The sequence below is a fragment of the Gymnodraco acuticeps genome, unplaced genomic scaffold (assembly GCF_902827175.1).
Source record: "Gymnodraco acuticeps unplaced genomic scaffold, fGymAcu1.1, whole genome shotgun sequence".
NCBI classification, from domain to species: Eukaryota; Metazoa; Chordata; class Actinopteri; order Perciformes; family Bathydraconidae; genus Gymnodraco; species Gymnodraco acuticeps.
In genome coordinates, this window is record NW_022990235.1 from 3,703,356 (window position 1) to 3,718,174 (window position 14,819).

At 41.8% G+C, this 14,819-nt stretch overlaps 1 protein-coding gene across 9 annotated transcripts in view; it reads left to right on the top strand.

Annotated features, from left to right (window-relative positions):
- The window catches only part of erc2 (ELKS/RAB6-interacting/CAST family member 2), a 44,053-nt gene that overhangs the window by 18,024 nt on the left and 11,210 nt on the right, over positions 1-14,819 (top strand). For 3 of the 9 annotated variants that reach the window (XM_034219002.1, XM_034219004.1, XM_034219003.1), the window contains exons 3-13: positions 177-617; positions 921-995; positions 3,374-3,529; positions 4,354-4,521; positions 6,326-6,493; positions 7,395-7,532; positions 7,935-8,075; positions 8,253-8,393; positions 10,246-10,281; positions 11,996-12,198; positions 13,808-13,930. In XM_034219002.1, coding sequence (XP_034074893.1) covers positions 177-617; positions 921-995; positions 3,374-3,529; positions 4,354-4,521; positions 6,326-6,493; positions 7,395-7,532; positions 7,935-8,075; positions 8,253-8,393; positions 10,246-10,281; positions 11,996-12,198; positions 13,808-13,930 — 1,790 coding nt within the window. The remainder of the gene's footprint in view (positions 1-176; positions 618-920; positions 996-3,373; positions 3,530-4,353; positions 4,522-6,325; positions 6,494-7,394; positions 7,533-7,934; positions 8,076-8,252; positions 8,394-10,245; positions 10,282-11,995; positions 12,199-13,807; positions 13,931-14,819) is intronic. The other 6 variants (XM_034219008.1, XM_034219009.1, XM_034219010.1 and 3 more) reach the window with 4 other exon arrangements.

Genomic DNA, 14,819 nt, shown 5'->3' on the forward strand with positions numbered 1-14,819 from the left:
TCGAATGATTGGAAAGTGATATGTCCCCCCCTTTCCAACCAGCTGAAGCATTATTCCTCGGAACAATGTGCAACTGCATTAAAGAAGTGTATTTAAATGTGCTTACCCTCATGTGTGTTGCCATGACAAACGTTGCATTGTGGTAACATCTAATATTAATTTCAATAATTGTAAAGTCTCTCTTCCAGCACCTCCAGATGACTATCCAGGCTCTGCAGGATGAGCTGCGCACACAGAGAGACCTGAACCACTTGCTTCAACAGGAGGGTGGGAACCGCTCAGACCATTTCACCACCATCGAGCTGACGGAGGAGAACTTCCGGCGTCTGCAGGCCGAACACGACAGGCAGGCCAAGGAGCTCTTCTTGCTGCGGAAGACCCTTGAGGAGATGGAGCTGAGGATCGAGACCCAGAAGCAGACGCTGGGTGCCAGGGACGAGTCCATAAAGAAGCTGCTGGAGATGCTGCAGAGCAAAGGGCTGCCACCGGGGTCCGGGAGGGTGTCCGAGGACGAGGAGCAGGAGAGAGCCAGGCGCATTGCTGAGGCAGAGGCCCAGCTCGGACACCTGGAGGTTATTCTGGATCAAAAAGACAAGGAGAACATCCATCTACGAGAGGTACTCTATGACCAGGTTCAGTTAATATTAATATATGGGGGTAACTGTATAAGACTGAACACTAACTGTTTTCACTTTTCATCACTAGAGGGCAGTGTCGATTTAATATGCTTTATTCTGCGGCTCATATTGTAGCATATTGGTTATGTAACGTAAACACTTTACATGTGCAATGTGCCTTTATATGAATTTAGTAGTGTTTTTTCCCTTAAGTCAATTGTAGTCATATAATCGTGCTTTCTGTTGCGTTAACACTAGATTCTGCTGTAATTGTGCCACATAATAATGCATCTTTTCTAAAAGGAACTGCACAGAAGAAATCAGCTGCACCAGGATCCAGGCAAAACCAAGGCCCTGCAGACCATCATAGAGATGAAAGTAAGAACCAGACGCACAATATACAGCCAGGATTTTACCCACTACAGCAGTCCCCATTGAAATTGTCCATTGAACTGTTCTTTAGAATAGTGGAGTAACTAATATTTAGTTAATTTGTTTTACCTTTTAAAGAAAGGCACCTCTATCTGACAGTTTACAGACTTCAAACAAGCTAATAATTGACAGTCTGTCTAGAACCAGATGTTAAAATACAGATGTTGTGTTTGAGTCACTAGCATTAACAGGCCTTGTATTATGTAAGCTGCTGTATGACTTAACAGGCCTGTGTGTTCTGCTGAATCTTCTGTTGTTATTGTGACGATCAGCAGCTGAGTCAATAATTAACACACTGACACATCTCTCTAACTCCCTCTCACACGCAGACATGCACAGACTGTGTTTCTGTTCACAAAGCAGTTGTGTAAACATCAACTAGAATCAATATTACTGTTCAACATTACAGCTGTCGTCCCTCGCCGAAGAGATGCAGCAGCTGGTCATGGCAACCGAAGTTTCAAAAATTAACTCTTCAATATCAGAGACTGCAGGTCCAACAATTCAGCCTGATTATATTTAGTTTGGCATTGTGACATTTGCAGTGCTTCAAACTATTTCACACGCACACAGTCTTTTTTTGAAGACACTAAAATTGCCTAGCTGAATTATTAAGCAAAACAGTATCAAATGATGCAAACATTTGGATTTTTTAAAATTATATTTAAGCTGGTTGTGCAGTACTAATAATGTATGAATGCATCTTCTTGGATTTGAATACAGGACAGTGAAACAAGGAGAGAAAAAAATATGTATATAATGTTAATGTAACTTTAACAAGGTTAAGGGACACTTAAATACTCGGACAAGCATTCATATTACATTAGAAAATATTCAAGAAGACCCCACCCATCCAGTATAATTTTCTTTCGCCTTTAGATCAAGCAAATTACATTTCACACACACACTACATTTTAATACATACACAAATCTGATTCAGTTGTAATATGTCAATATGTTATATAAAAAGGCTTATTCAGATCAACAAGTGTTGTATGGCTGTACTCTCCGGCAGCCTCACTGCAGAGGCCTGACATCACTTCCTCAAAATAAATCATGACATCATCGCTGAGCTGACACAGCCCCTCTCTCTCGGCTGGGTCGGCACTGTGCAGGCCTCAGCCTTCCCCCGATGCGGTCATGTGACATCTGTGCTCTGGGATACTGTTGATTTGCATACAGAGAGAGGGAAGACCCGCCTTCTCCCCCCTGTGCTGTGCAGGAAGACCCTGCATCTCTCCCCTCTCCTCCACTCCCTCTGCTGTGTGGATGCTGATGCTGAGGCACGAATAATCCTCCCTCCCCATCTACCCTACATCCCTCCCGCCCTCTCCTGCTCACTCACCAGAGACAGTGCACAGTATATAGCCTGCCTGCTGCTACCATGGAAACAGGTGTGGTTGTTTATGACAGCGAGAGGCCAGTTTGCAGAGAGATAGATTGAAAGAGGCAGGGGAAGAGAGATAAAGAATAAGATTTACTGACCAGGTCGATGTACCAGTGATCACATGTGGATGGAATAAATTCCCCCTCCTTTGAAGGTACGCCGTCTTATATCTATTGCAGCAAAGCAATGTTAGTTAATTGATGTTCGTCTCGTAACACGAACACTGAGGTGAGATACAGCGGCAGGGCGAAGTACATGTGCAGTGCTCAGGTCGTCTGTCAATCATCATTTCGACACATTTCCAATGTTCCTCTGCAGCGGGACTGACCCTGCTTACGGCCACAGGTTCATGAGTCCAGAGCCACTAGGAGGAGAGGAGGAGAGACACAAAAAGAGAGAACGACAGGAAGGAACAAGGTTGCTCTATGCTCTGCTGGAGAGGTTGATGGACCATGGCTAATCTTAAAGACGTTGTATTATTTATTTAAAAAGCCGTGAAGCTAAAGCTGGACTCACAGTCGCAGTCCAGAGTCTGGATTCTGCATCGATCTGCAAGCAACTACGGCAAAAGCTACGCCTTGTTACTTTCTTCCTCTCCCTCTGCACGTTTCTCGTTGTCCTGGGCTAATCTCTCCATGCTGGATGTCTGCTCAATATTTCCTAATGGTGATTAATCCTCTGAGCTGCTGCAAGGAGCTGAGCAGAAAGCCTCTGATTTGACCAACAGATACTGCAGTTGCTCTCAGCGTCTTCCAGAGCTTTTTCCACTCTTTTATCTCGCTACATCTCTTTCTCTCTTCTTCCCTCTGTCTTTTAGTCTCCCTCTTTCTTTCTGTCCTGGGCTCTTGTATCTAGCTTACATTCATTTGCAGCTTGCAACTTTTGGACATGCCAGTCTGGATTTTGAGGTGTGTCTCCTCTGCATGTTTGTGTGCAGGACACCAAAATTGCCTCTCTGGAGCGCAACATTCGAGATCTGGAGGATGAGATCCAAATGCTGAAGGCGAACGGCTTACTGAACACAGAGGACAGAGAGGAGGAGATCAAACAGATGGAGGTCTACAAAAACCACTCCAAGTTCATGAAGACCAAGGTATATAAGCTCTGCACTCTGCATGAAATGTAGATCCTATGAAAATATGGCTGACAAACCAACACAGTTGATTCGTTTCGGTACAGTATGACTGTGCAGCAAGGAGAATACTAAACGAAGCTGTGTGTCTTTTAAATAAGCTGCTTTAGCATTTTGTCTCATCAGCAAAGTGTTCTGTTGGCAACTATCTGAGAGAAGCTTTTTTTTAAAGAAATCAGCGTACCAAGGATACCAAATAAGGCAAACTCAGCAAGGGAGTTATATGGCATAATACAATACTTAACATGTCTTTCTTAATTGCTTATAAAAGCTGGGTACTTTATTATTGTGCTGCCAAGAATCGTAATGTCGACATTAGGACATTACCGCTTCACCTGTGTAGTTTTCAGAGCAGTGAGAGTTTCTATCAGTGCATGCTACATTACGTCATGATAACTTTTAGCAGTTGGAGCTACACCAGCAGGGCCATCTGAAATCTGTTATTGTATCAAGGTGTGTATGTCTGCTGCTCTCTGGGGCTCATATGTCTCTCAGGAGCTTTGGCCCTGTGTTTACATGCCGCTCCTCACAAAAGTCAACCAGGCGTGGACCAGCCACAGTTTTGTTATTCTATTTTTAGACTTCTTTCATTAATCATGAATAGAGATGATGTATAATATATGACAAATGCAGGAGAGTCAGTCCCAAATGCATTTTTAATGAGAGAGCGTGTTGATGAAAATAGTGCATAAGCCTTACTGACTGCATGGCTCACTGTTTCCCACTCATTGTCTCTGTCATACCCCCACATATGCATTGCTAATTGTAATGGTTGTCGTCTGTAGATTGACCAGCTGAAGCAGGAGTTGTCAAAGAAGGAGTCGGAGCTGCTGGCCTTGCAGACAAAACTAGAGACTCTCAACAACCAGAACTCAGACTGCAAACAGCATATCGAGGTGCTCAAAGAGTCTCTCACTGCCAAGGAGCAACGTGCTGCCATCCTTCAAACAGAGGTAACAGAACAACCCTTAAAACATAACGAAAATAAACATAACAATTCACTGCCACACAAACATTTTCATACTCCAAACCAAACCGAGCAAATAAGAGGCTAGCCCTGAGCCCGAGGCATATTACTGCAAATCATATCAGCACTTTATTTACTCTGGGACTTCAAACTAAACTGTGACTCAGGGCTCCACCAAATATATAGAAATGAGAAGTGCACTGTCAAAGCACATCTCATAACCATTAAATAGCTACACAAACAACTAACTGAGGATGCATTACCCTTACTGTAATGCATACGCCTTACATCATTCCCATACTACAAAATACTCGCTCAGGACCTATGCTCCTTTGAATGACATAGAGATAAAGTTAAAATTGATTAATACTAGGGCCGGGACTTTAACGCGTTAATTAAGATTAATTAATTACACAAAAATTAACGCGTTAAAAAAATTAACGCATTTTAATCGCACTTATTTTTGCACCGTGGAACGTTTCTCACTGGATGAGTTTCAGGCGTACCGATTATACTGGAGCACCAACTAACGTTCATGACTTCAGACAACAACAAACCACAGTGAACAACAGTGGGAAATGTTGTTTTAAAAAACGGACGGATGGAAGCGTTGATAAGAGCACGGTTGTGTGCAAATTATGCAAAAAGGAATTCGCAAGCGTGGAAGCTAGCGTGGACGTTAGCCTCTTTTATCGCGTTCACACCAAAAAGAGCCGGTACTAAAATTAGTTAATGAGAACCTTTTTACCCCCACGAAAGTCCCTGCTAGAGAGCAGAGAGCTGCTAGAGAGCAGGGACTTTCGTACGGCTCTCTTGTGAGAAAATAGCTATATTTCTGATTGGCTGGGCGGATTGCAAACCACGCCCCGTAAAACTCCCAAAAAGTTTTGTGAAGCCGCCATTTTATTATCCTCGCATTAGCATTATTAGCATTAGCCCAGCGCAGAAACGCAGAGAGACTAACTTATGGCAACACAAAATAAAACATGGGAGCGGTGGAGATGAGGAGGTGTCGGCGTTCTGGCGATTTACTCGGAAGGCTGCTGGGACTCCCAGCAGCTTCTACTGAAGCCAGTCCCCAACTCCGGGGACTTCCGGCCGGGGACTTTGGGCGGCAGTATACGCCGTGAAGTGGTTTGCGGCCTGCCAGTAAACCCAAAGCAGAAGAAGAAGAAGTGACGTCAGCAGCTTCATTTGCCTAATCCTCCCCCAGGTTCAAAGAGTTCTCATGAACTAAATTCTCATGAACCTTTGTGGGAAAAGTACTGCGGTGTGAATGCGCCTAATGGTATACTAAAATCCATGTGAAAAAAAATTGCTTCTCACTGTTCTTAGGTCAAATATGTATATGCGATTAAAAATGCGATTAATTTCGATTAATTAATTACAAAGCCTCTAATTAATTAGATTAATTTTTTTAATCGAGTCCCGGCCCTAATTAATACCTAAAAGCCAGTATTAGCTGTCAAATCAAATCAGGTTTTATTTATATAGCACATTTTAAAAACGATTTTGGTCGAGCCAAAGTGCTGTACATGCAAATAATAAATAACACATTACTACAATCGCAAAACAGAGGACAATAAATTACAACAGCAAATCAAACACAGGGAAATGTCATGAGTCGTGCTCCGCTCTGACTAGAAGGCCAGGGAGAAGAAACATAGCTGTGCCTATGTTTGTCTTATAATTCCTTGTTACTCATTTACCATCAAATAAAAATGATGTAAGATTATTGTATTGTAAGTAGACTCACTGCACTGGGTGTGTTTGGCTGTGTCGTGCTTCAGGTAGATGCTCTGCGTCTGCGTTTGGAGGAGAAAGAGTCCTTCCTGAACAAGAAAACCAAGCAGCTGCAGGACTTGACGGAGGAGAAGGGCACTCTCGCCGGAGAAATCAGGGATATGAAGGACATGCTGGAGGTCAAAGAAAGGAAGATCAATGTCCTGCAGAAAAAGGTGAACATCAAAAAAAGACCTGCCCTTTTGGGTGGATAACAGGAGTTTAAAAGTCAAAAAGTGTGACTACAAACTGAGGAAATTGTCCAAACCACTTACTAACCACTCTGAGTTATTGCTACATGATTCATCTGTTACAATGAACTATGGTGAGGAGGTGCAGATGTATGTTGACCTACTCCAGATAAATGAGTAGTGAGTTGGGTAATTTTTCATGTCAGATTTTTGTGTCCTGAACAAAACCAGTCACTCTGTGAAAAGAGAAAACAGAATAGTTACTATCTCCATTAAGACTAGAGTCTCTGCTCTCAGGGGAAAAGTGTCCATAGAAAGACAAGCAAGAAGATATTTCTGCCTCACTGCCTCTAGTGTGTGTGTGCTATAAATACTCCCTCTCTCACACTGACCCGCTCACCCATTCCCTTTGCTTTTTCTCTCTCCCCTTGTTCTAACACACCTCCTCTTTCTCGTCCATCTACTTTTATCCCTCTCTTTGACATCTCTCGTGATTTCTCCTGATGTGGTTATTTGGTTTCATTTCTCTGTTGTGTCAACCATATAGTATAGTATATTAGATCAGCACACACGTTTTAATGTCTTTAAATAGCTGTGTTTTTACATTAGTCTCAATGCATAGTTCTAACAGATTGCTGCTTGATTTATATTCTGTTCTATTTTCAGTTCTACTTCCTAAACTCCTCAAAGTCTGGCCGTTTCTGATGTTTTTAATGGAAATGCTTCGTTATAAAGCCCCTGCACATTTCAAACTATGAACATGACGTTGTCTGTAGAGGGTCCAGCTCTTAAAGCAACGTTGAGTACTCTGGTTTAAAGTCATGCTTTTTACACCTGCTTCTTTCCCTTATTTCGTCCCTGTGCCACCTCCTCCTCCCTGTGTCAGATTGAGAATCTGCAGGAGCAGCTGCGAGACAAAGACAAGCAGCTGGGGAATCTGAAGGACCGGGTCAAGTCTCTGCAGACCGACTCCAGTAACACAGACACTGCCCTGGCGACCCTGGAGGAGGCTCTGTCAGAGAAGGTATGGTACAAAACTGCCGCATTAGGGAGGAGCAGTGTTCACAGTTGAGATGTAAACACCTGCTGCAGGACAAAATGATTGACGTGTGGCAGTTTTTGTACAGATTTAACAAACAAGATAGTCTCAGCAAAAAGCTAATAAGCATATTTTCCAAACTTTTCCTTAGATCAAACCCAAAAGTAATAATCCTTTACGTTTACTCCGCAAATTTGAACTTTTTGTTTTTGACACCTCATACAACTTAAAGTTCTTAGCGCTTACTCTTACACTTAATTCTTAAGTCGCTTGATATGTGTCTTGTTTCTCATACTGAGCTAAGACTTTGGTAATTCTTAAGATGTTTCTTTAAAGCATTCTCAAGTGTATTTCATTTAACTCTGTTTTGATGTCTCTGTGTGTTAGGAGAGGATTATAGAGCGTTTAAAGGACCAAAGGGAGAGGGAAGACAGAGAACGTCTGGATGAAGTGGATTCCTACAGGAAGGAGAACAAGGATCTGAAGGAGAAGGTCAACGGCCTTCAGATAGAACTAACAGAGAAAGAGGTCAGTGAGTACAAAGACATGCTGCATCTTTTTCTCTACTACTCTGCTCTGCTGTACTTTACTGCATATCTTTCCTGTTCCTATCAGTAGGCCCTTACTTTGTAACCTGTGTCACTTTGTCCTAGTTTGACCAGCTGGTTTGAACCTGTGCTAACTCTCTGCGCTGTCTCCCTGCAGTCCAGCCTCATCGATCTGAAGGATCATGCTTCGTCTTTGGCCTCCTCTAGCCTCAAGAAGGAATCAAAGCTAAAAACACTGGAGATCGCCATCGAGCAAAAAAAAGAGGAGTGTAGTAAGTTGGAGACGCAGTTGCAGAAGGTAAGGGTGCATTTCAAAGTACACATTTTACTCATCGTGCTAATGTGTAGATCTCATTATTATTTTATGACACAGGTATTTACTATTCCATTTGTTTTTATACTGGACTTAAAGCTCTATCATTCTGTCCACATGTTGCATTAAAGAGGCAGTCCAAAATAAGGGTGAAACATTGGCATTAACGTTGGCAAACGTTGGCATTACAATCTGTAATGTAGTAGATTTTCACATGATATACATCTGAATTTGACATCTAAGTTTAAGAAAAGTTAAAGAGCAATAACTACAAGGCTTTATAAAAATGTGTTTGTCACCTACTGTTTCAAAGGTCAAATGTGTTTTACTTTCAAATGTACAGTTGTTGTTCTTTGTAACCAATGCTCTGAACACACTCAAAACATCGATTTCATTTTTCATTTTCAACTCCCACATACATCTGATTTGTTTAACCCTTACACCCAGTCAATATACCCATTGGATGCATACAAATTAAAACCAATGAAAATGAATTTTAAAAATGAAAATGAAAAAAACATTATCTTTATGAAAAGGTTATACACAGATGAAGAAGGTGTCAAAGAGAGAAATTGCTTATTTTAGTCTTCATTAAAATGTTATGATTAATGCAGTTTAAAGGGGACCTATCATGCAAAATGCACTTTTGTATGTCTTTTATACATGAATATGTGTCCCCGGTGTGTCAGGGAACTCACCAAGTGTCAGAAAACACAACCCTCTCTCTTTTCCTCCATACACAAATCTCTAAAAACGGGGCTGCAACGGAGCTGATTATTATTTGAATTTTTCTGATGTCAGAAAAGGGGTGCTCCGCCTATATGGGCAACTCTCCACCTATCAGGGGAATGAGAGACCGCTCGAAAGCGCTGGAGACGCTGTAGTACATATGCCAGGCCTGTAAGTGGCACTGTAGTCTTCCACAAAAGCAGAATCAGCCCTTGCAAAAACAGGGCTGGAAAGAGCAAATAGAGCGAAATGAGGCTTGGCTAAAATGCATAATCTGTTTGGTATTTTGAAAAAAAACTTCTCACACATGTTTTATATAGGTATGGCCCTACAATATATGTTTCAAATATACCATGATAGGTCCACTTTAACTTTGGCTGAACTATGCATAGCTTCTCTGGAACCACGTTGAAAGAGACTATCAAGTTATTAAAAAGAGTTTTGTATTTTTTATATTTCCATCTCCACTAATTTACAGTATTTCTGCAACTAAGACCTTGCACCAAGGCCTCTCACTATATCGTTATCAACTTATCGTACAATATGGACAAGAACATCAGATCATTTTTCTATATTTTCTTTTAACAAAAGCAGTGATTGTGGCAGGCCTTCTCGCTGTGTGTTTTTTTCCATAGAGGGTGATTCTCAATGGCTAATCTCCAATTCCTCAACAGAATGCACTTGTTGCCATTAAACATAAGGAAATGTGAAGACTTTTAATCCTTTTTTAAGCTTCATACGGAAGAATGTGAACCTGCCTTATATAAACACAGTTGATTATGATAATAACACCCTCGCTGCTGTGATTGGCTGCACTGCTCTGTTAGGCCTGCTGCAGGGAGCAGGCAGTCCATAAAATACGTCACCCGCCTCCTCCTACTCCATTACCCACAGGCTATCCCCATGTCTGTCCCTCTACATTTGTCCGTGCTGTGTTGTCCCTAACCTGTAACAACGTCTGCTGTAGCCTACTGACACTATGTTACTGCTCTGTCCAACATGTATTGTGACATGTCTGATCCTGCTGTTCCCTCCTCTGGCTCAACTAAATCCTAACACTTACTCTCCCGCCCCGCTCCCTTCCTCAACCCTTCCGTTTTCAATGTAGCAAGCTGAGCAGCTATTCAGTCACATGAAAAATCCTGTAAGTCCCTCTCCTGAGCTCTCTGAGGCCCATATTGAAAGCATGAGGACCACTGATTTAGTCTTTGAAACATGCTAAATGGTGATCATGCCATCCGTCAGCGCAGGTTCTGCTTACACCTCCGAGCCACCAGACGCATGTTGATCATCACACCGTACTGATATAGTGAGCTTTACACTGCACTCAGAGTCCTGTGCAACGTACTCATCCTGCAACTGTTTGTGTTGTGACACATGGTGAAGCTGGTGCTTATTAAACAGTATTTCAAGATAATTCTGAACTTTATTAATAGTGGTCTGTAGCTGGTTTATCTGTTGCTAGTGTATTTAACTACAGTGTGTTTTCTTCTTCTTGCACATTAGTGAAAAAAAAACAGGTTTCGAAGTGTGAAGCTGACCTTTTGTTATCGTTTTTATAACTGAAATATGTTTAAAGACGACGGAGAAAAAATGTGGATTATAACTTTTTTTTGTCTTTTACAGAATACAATTCTGTGTATTTAAGAATCTCAGATCCAGGTCAGGTGTAAAATAGTTTCAAGGGGTGCACTGATAATCGATTTTTAAAGCTGATAACATCACGTGTATCTTTGACAGATTTTTGTTGAGTTTATAAGTACAGTAGCTATAGTGTGTTTTTACAATCTTTGAACACATCCTAAAAAGATCCTTGGCTTTCGACATCTTAAACGGCAGGCTGAATGGAGCCTAATTTCTAAATCCAAAACATTTATTTTAACAAGGTTATTTTGAAATGCCCTCACATGAATTGGTGGATCTATAATAACGATGTACATTTTTGCAATCATTGAAAGAAATCTTCCACAAGTAAAATCCTGACATCACTCCTCATGCTTAAAATATGAAACGTATTCTCCATTCTTTTGACTGACAATCACAAAGACTGTGCAGCTTCGTTGGGTTTGCATGACGTGGTCGACCTTGTTGCATGTTGTCACTGTTGGTGTTGCCACGCTTTCTTTCGTCACAGTGTGGTGTGGTTAGCTGAGGTGTCAGCCGTGGTTGGAGATCTCTGCAGTGTTTTGGTGGTTGCACTATGGCTCTGTACAACTTTGCACTTTTGCGACCTGTGTTGACGTGTGGCTGCATATTGTCTCGAGGGTGATGTGTACCACTGTAATGTACTTCATGAAGAGTTACAAACTGTTGCAATAGTAGTGAGATAAGTCAGTATTGACTAAGCAGTAGAGCTGTGTTTAGTTTGTCACAGAAAGAGACAGAATCACAATTTATCTTTCCACTGCCACTAATTTGTCACCATTTTTGACACAAGACACAAACACACACATACCCAATCCTGTATTCTGCACACTCACCAAGTGGGGGAAGTGTCTGGCAGTCTCAGAGGGCTGTTAAATGGAGCTAAATAATAGCTCTGTTAAAGCTAATGAGCCAGCACCAGCGCCCTTGTCCACAACATTTTACTCTGCTATATTCATTCAGAAACAGAGAGGGAAAGAGAGAGTGCAAGGGGAGTGGTTAATATAAGACAATGATGGACTGCAATGTACCGCGTGTATCTCTCTTCAGTGGGCAGTAAAACATGCTGTGCTGTGCTGCATGATTATCAATCAATCAATCAATGTTTATTTATATAGCCCAATATCACAAATGTTACATTGATGTTATAATGTTAACTGAGTGTATCTATGGTTGCGTGCATGTTTGTGTCTTTCTCTGGCACGTGGATGCAGAAGGCCCATGAGGTGGATCATCAGACCGGCCCCAGAGGGAACCCGGAGTACGTGGACCGAGTGAAGCTGCTGGAGAAGGAGATGAATTACTACAAGGACGAGGCGAACAAGTCTCAGACGGAGGTGGAGAGGCTCCTGGACATCCTGCGAGAGGTGGAGACTGAAAAGAATGACAAGGACAAGAAAATCGCTGAACTGGAAAGGTAATTAACTTTGACTGCTTGGACAAGTTGGCAAAAGTATTCAAAGGCATCTTAACCTTAAAGGTGGGGTAGGTATGTTTCAGAAACCGGCTCGGGTGCACTAAAATTAGAAAGTACACAGCCGAAAAGAATCCACCCCTTCCTTCAGACTTCCTTACAGAGCACCTCCTCCAACACACATGAACGCGCACATGACGTCAGCAGACTGGTGAAAGTGGCCGCCTGTTGCTGGCGAGTCATTGAAGTACTGCTGCAATGCACGCCCAATGAGGGCACGAGATACATTTGTGCGTGCACGAGATGGAAGGCTGACAGACAGGGCGGCAATCCAATCCGTTTAGCCGGGTACGCTAAACGGATTTACAGTATTACGGGTTCCACAGATGACATTTTTTTTATGGATTTTTTGTCAAAGCACTTCAGATATTCATTGCTATCGGGATGTTAAGAGCATTCCATGGAATATAACAAAAAGTGTATCTCGAGCCGGTTTCTGAAACGTACCTACCCCACCTTTAACTTTACACTGATGTTTCTGCATAAACATACTATCCTCTAACAAACCCCTTCTGGCTTTCAAACTATGATATACAATAATGCAAACATTCATTACAGGAGCACAACATGATTTAAAAAATCCAGTGATTTATTTTCTCTCTTACTCAAAGTGATATGTTGCTGCTGTGGACATACAGATAGTTATGGCTTTATCTGTATATTTGTTTTAAATGTTGCCTTATTGTTTGCATCACACAAAAAACTCTAAAACATTTATTTTGTAATTTGTGTGAATTTGTTATTATCCCAAATGTTTGTTTATATTGTATATATACATGTAGATAATTTTTTCTGTGGTGTTTGGTATCGTGAATTTGAGAAAGCACATTGTCTTGCACTGAACCCAGACCTGGTCTTACACTCAGAAATACACCCTTTGATGGACAATCATTTCAGCTGCTTGCTGAGACACACACAGAAGGCTCTCTGTTGAAGTTGTGACGCTATGTGAGATGTGATATTTGAACACAAAGTGCCACTCAATCACCCCCATAATGGAAGAGGTCAAACTGATTTCAGTTAATGGACCACATAAATAAAGCTGGTGGACTCATCAGCTCTTGGCTCACTTCTCAGTGTGGTACGTGGTCTTGAGCCTCAACACTAGAAGCTTTTGGCTTTGGTTCAGCTGTTGGAGGAAACCATCGTCATTCACTTTGGCTGGAATTTAAAATGATGAAATAAAGACTGAATGGACTGCATGAAAATGACACATTAGCTCTGTCTAGAGAAGAAAGAGAGCATTAAGAGTTGAGTAGAGCCAGTAGAGTACCATGCAGTGAAAATGTGGCTTTAAAAAAAACAGGGTCCATTTAATTTTTGTCTCATGCTCATTTGTTGGTGGTTTTCAATTAATTGACTGTTCTTTTCCTTTTTTGCCAACTTTACCCACTCTTTTCTATCCCTTTTACCTTTCTATCATCTGTTTCATGCCCACCTATCCCTTCTTCAACCTCTGCCATTGATCTTTTTTTCAATCGACAACTCAACCTTTTTTTAAATCTCTCCACCATCTCCCGGGCTCCTTTTCTGTTGTGCACCCCGACACCAGCCCCCCTTCCACTGCCCCTCGCCCCGCCTCTCGTCCCGGTGGCAGAGCTCCCCCTGACCCGCTCCCTTCAGTGTCCGCAGCCCCCCAGCAGATAGGGGGCATGGTGTGGGATTTCCTGGGAAAGTGAGTGCTCTGCCCTGGCACTTTCTGCTCGGCTGCGTGGTTAAAGTCTCGGACTGCGACTGCTGCAACTGCATCTGGTTACACCTGTGTGCCTGGGTCTGCCTGCTGTCTGAAGGATTCACATCACTTTGTATCAGAGTGACGGGCTTTTGGTGTTAGCGCTCTACTGCACACATGATGCAAAGATCCCTGGATTCATGTTTGCTTCTATTTATTACTCTTGTGTTTACTCAACGGTATGCATGTGTGCCATGAATGTTTTTGAACTACTCTGTGTGAGTGTGAGAGAGTTTAGGCAGCACGTTTATTATTTTTCCAAACTGCATGTGGCAACCATCATTAAAAGTCATCTTAGCCTGAACTGATGACAGAATGGAGAATAAAGTAAATTGACAAATCACATTACAATGACAAACCAGCACCACATCAAAAATAATTATTTATTTCATATGTGACTCAAATATTGTATGTCTTAATGATCCAAATTAATAACATGTTTTGAGTTCAGGATTTGTAATTCAAAGGCGTTCATATAGTATATTCTGTGCTTTACTTTGGATTGGCTTAACAGTAGACTTGACTTCATGCTTGGTTTGCTGCTGTGGCCTGCTTCTGTAATGATGCATAGTAAAGTCCCACAAAAAAAAAATCACACCAGGGATGCAGCAAACTAGTAACGACATTTCACAGATTTGACTTTGAAATGTTCACAGTTTTAACTGAAAGCCCCTGTCAAAAAGTGTGCAGAAATATGTGTATATATAGATATTTAATGCTGTAAATACTGCATATATACTGCATTAGAAGCGTGTTGTTCCCTACTCACCTTTCGTTTTTCATCTATTTTGTTAACTATGTTATATTTTCTGTCCTTCAGTGTGCTTTGTTA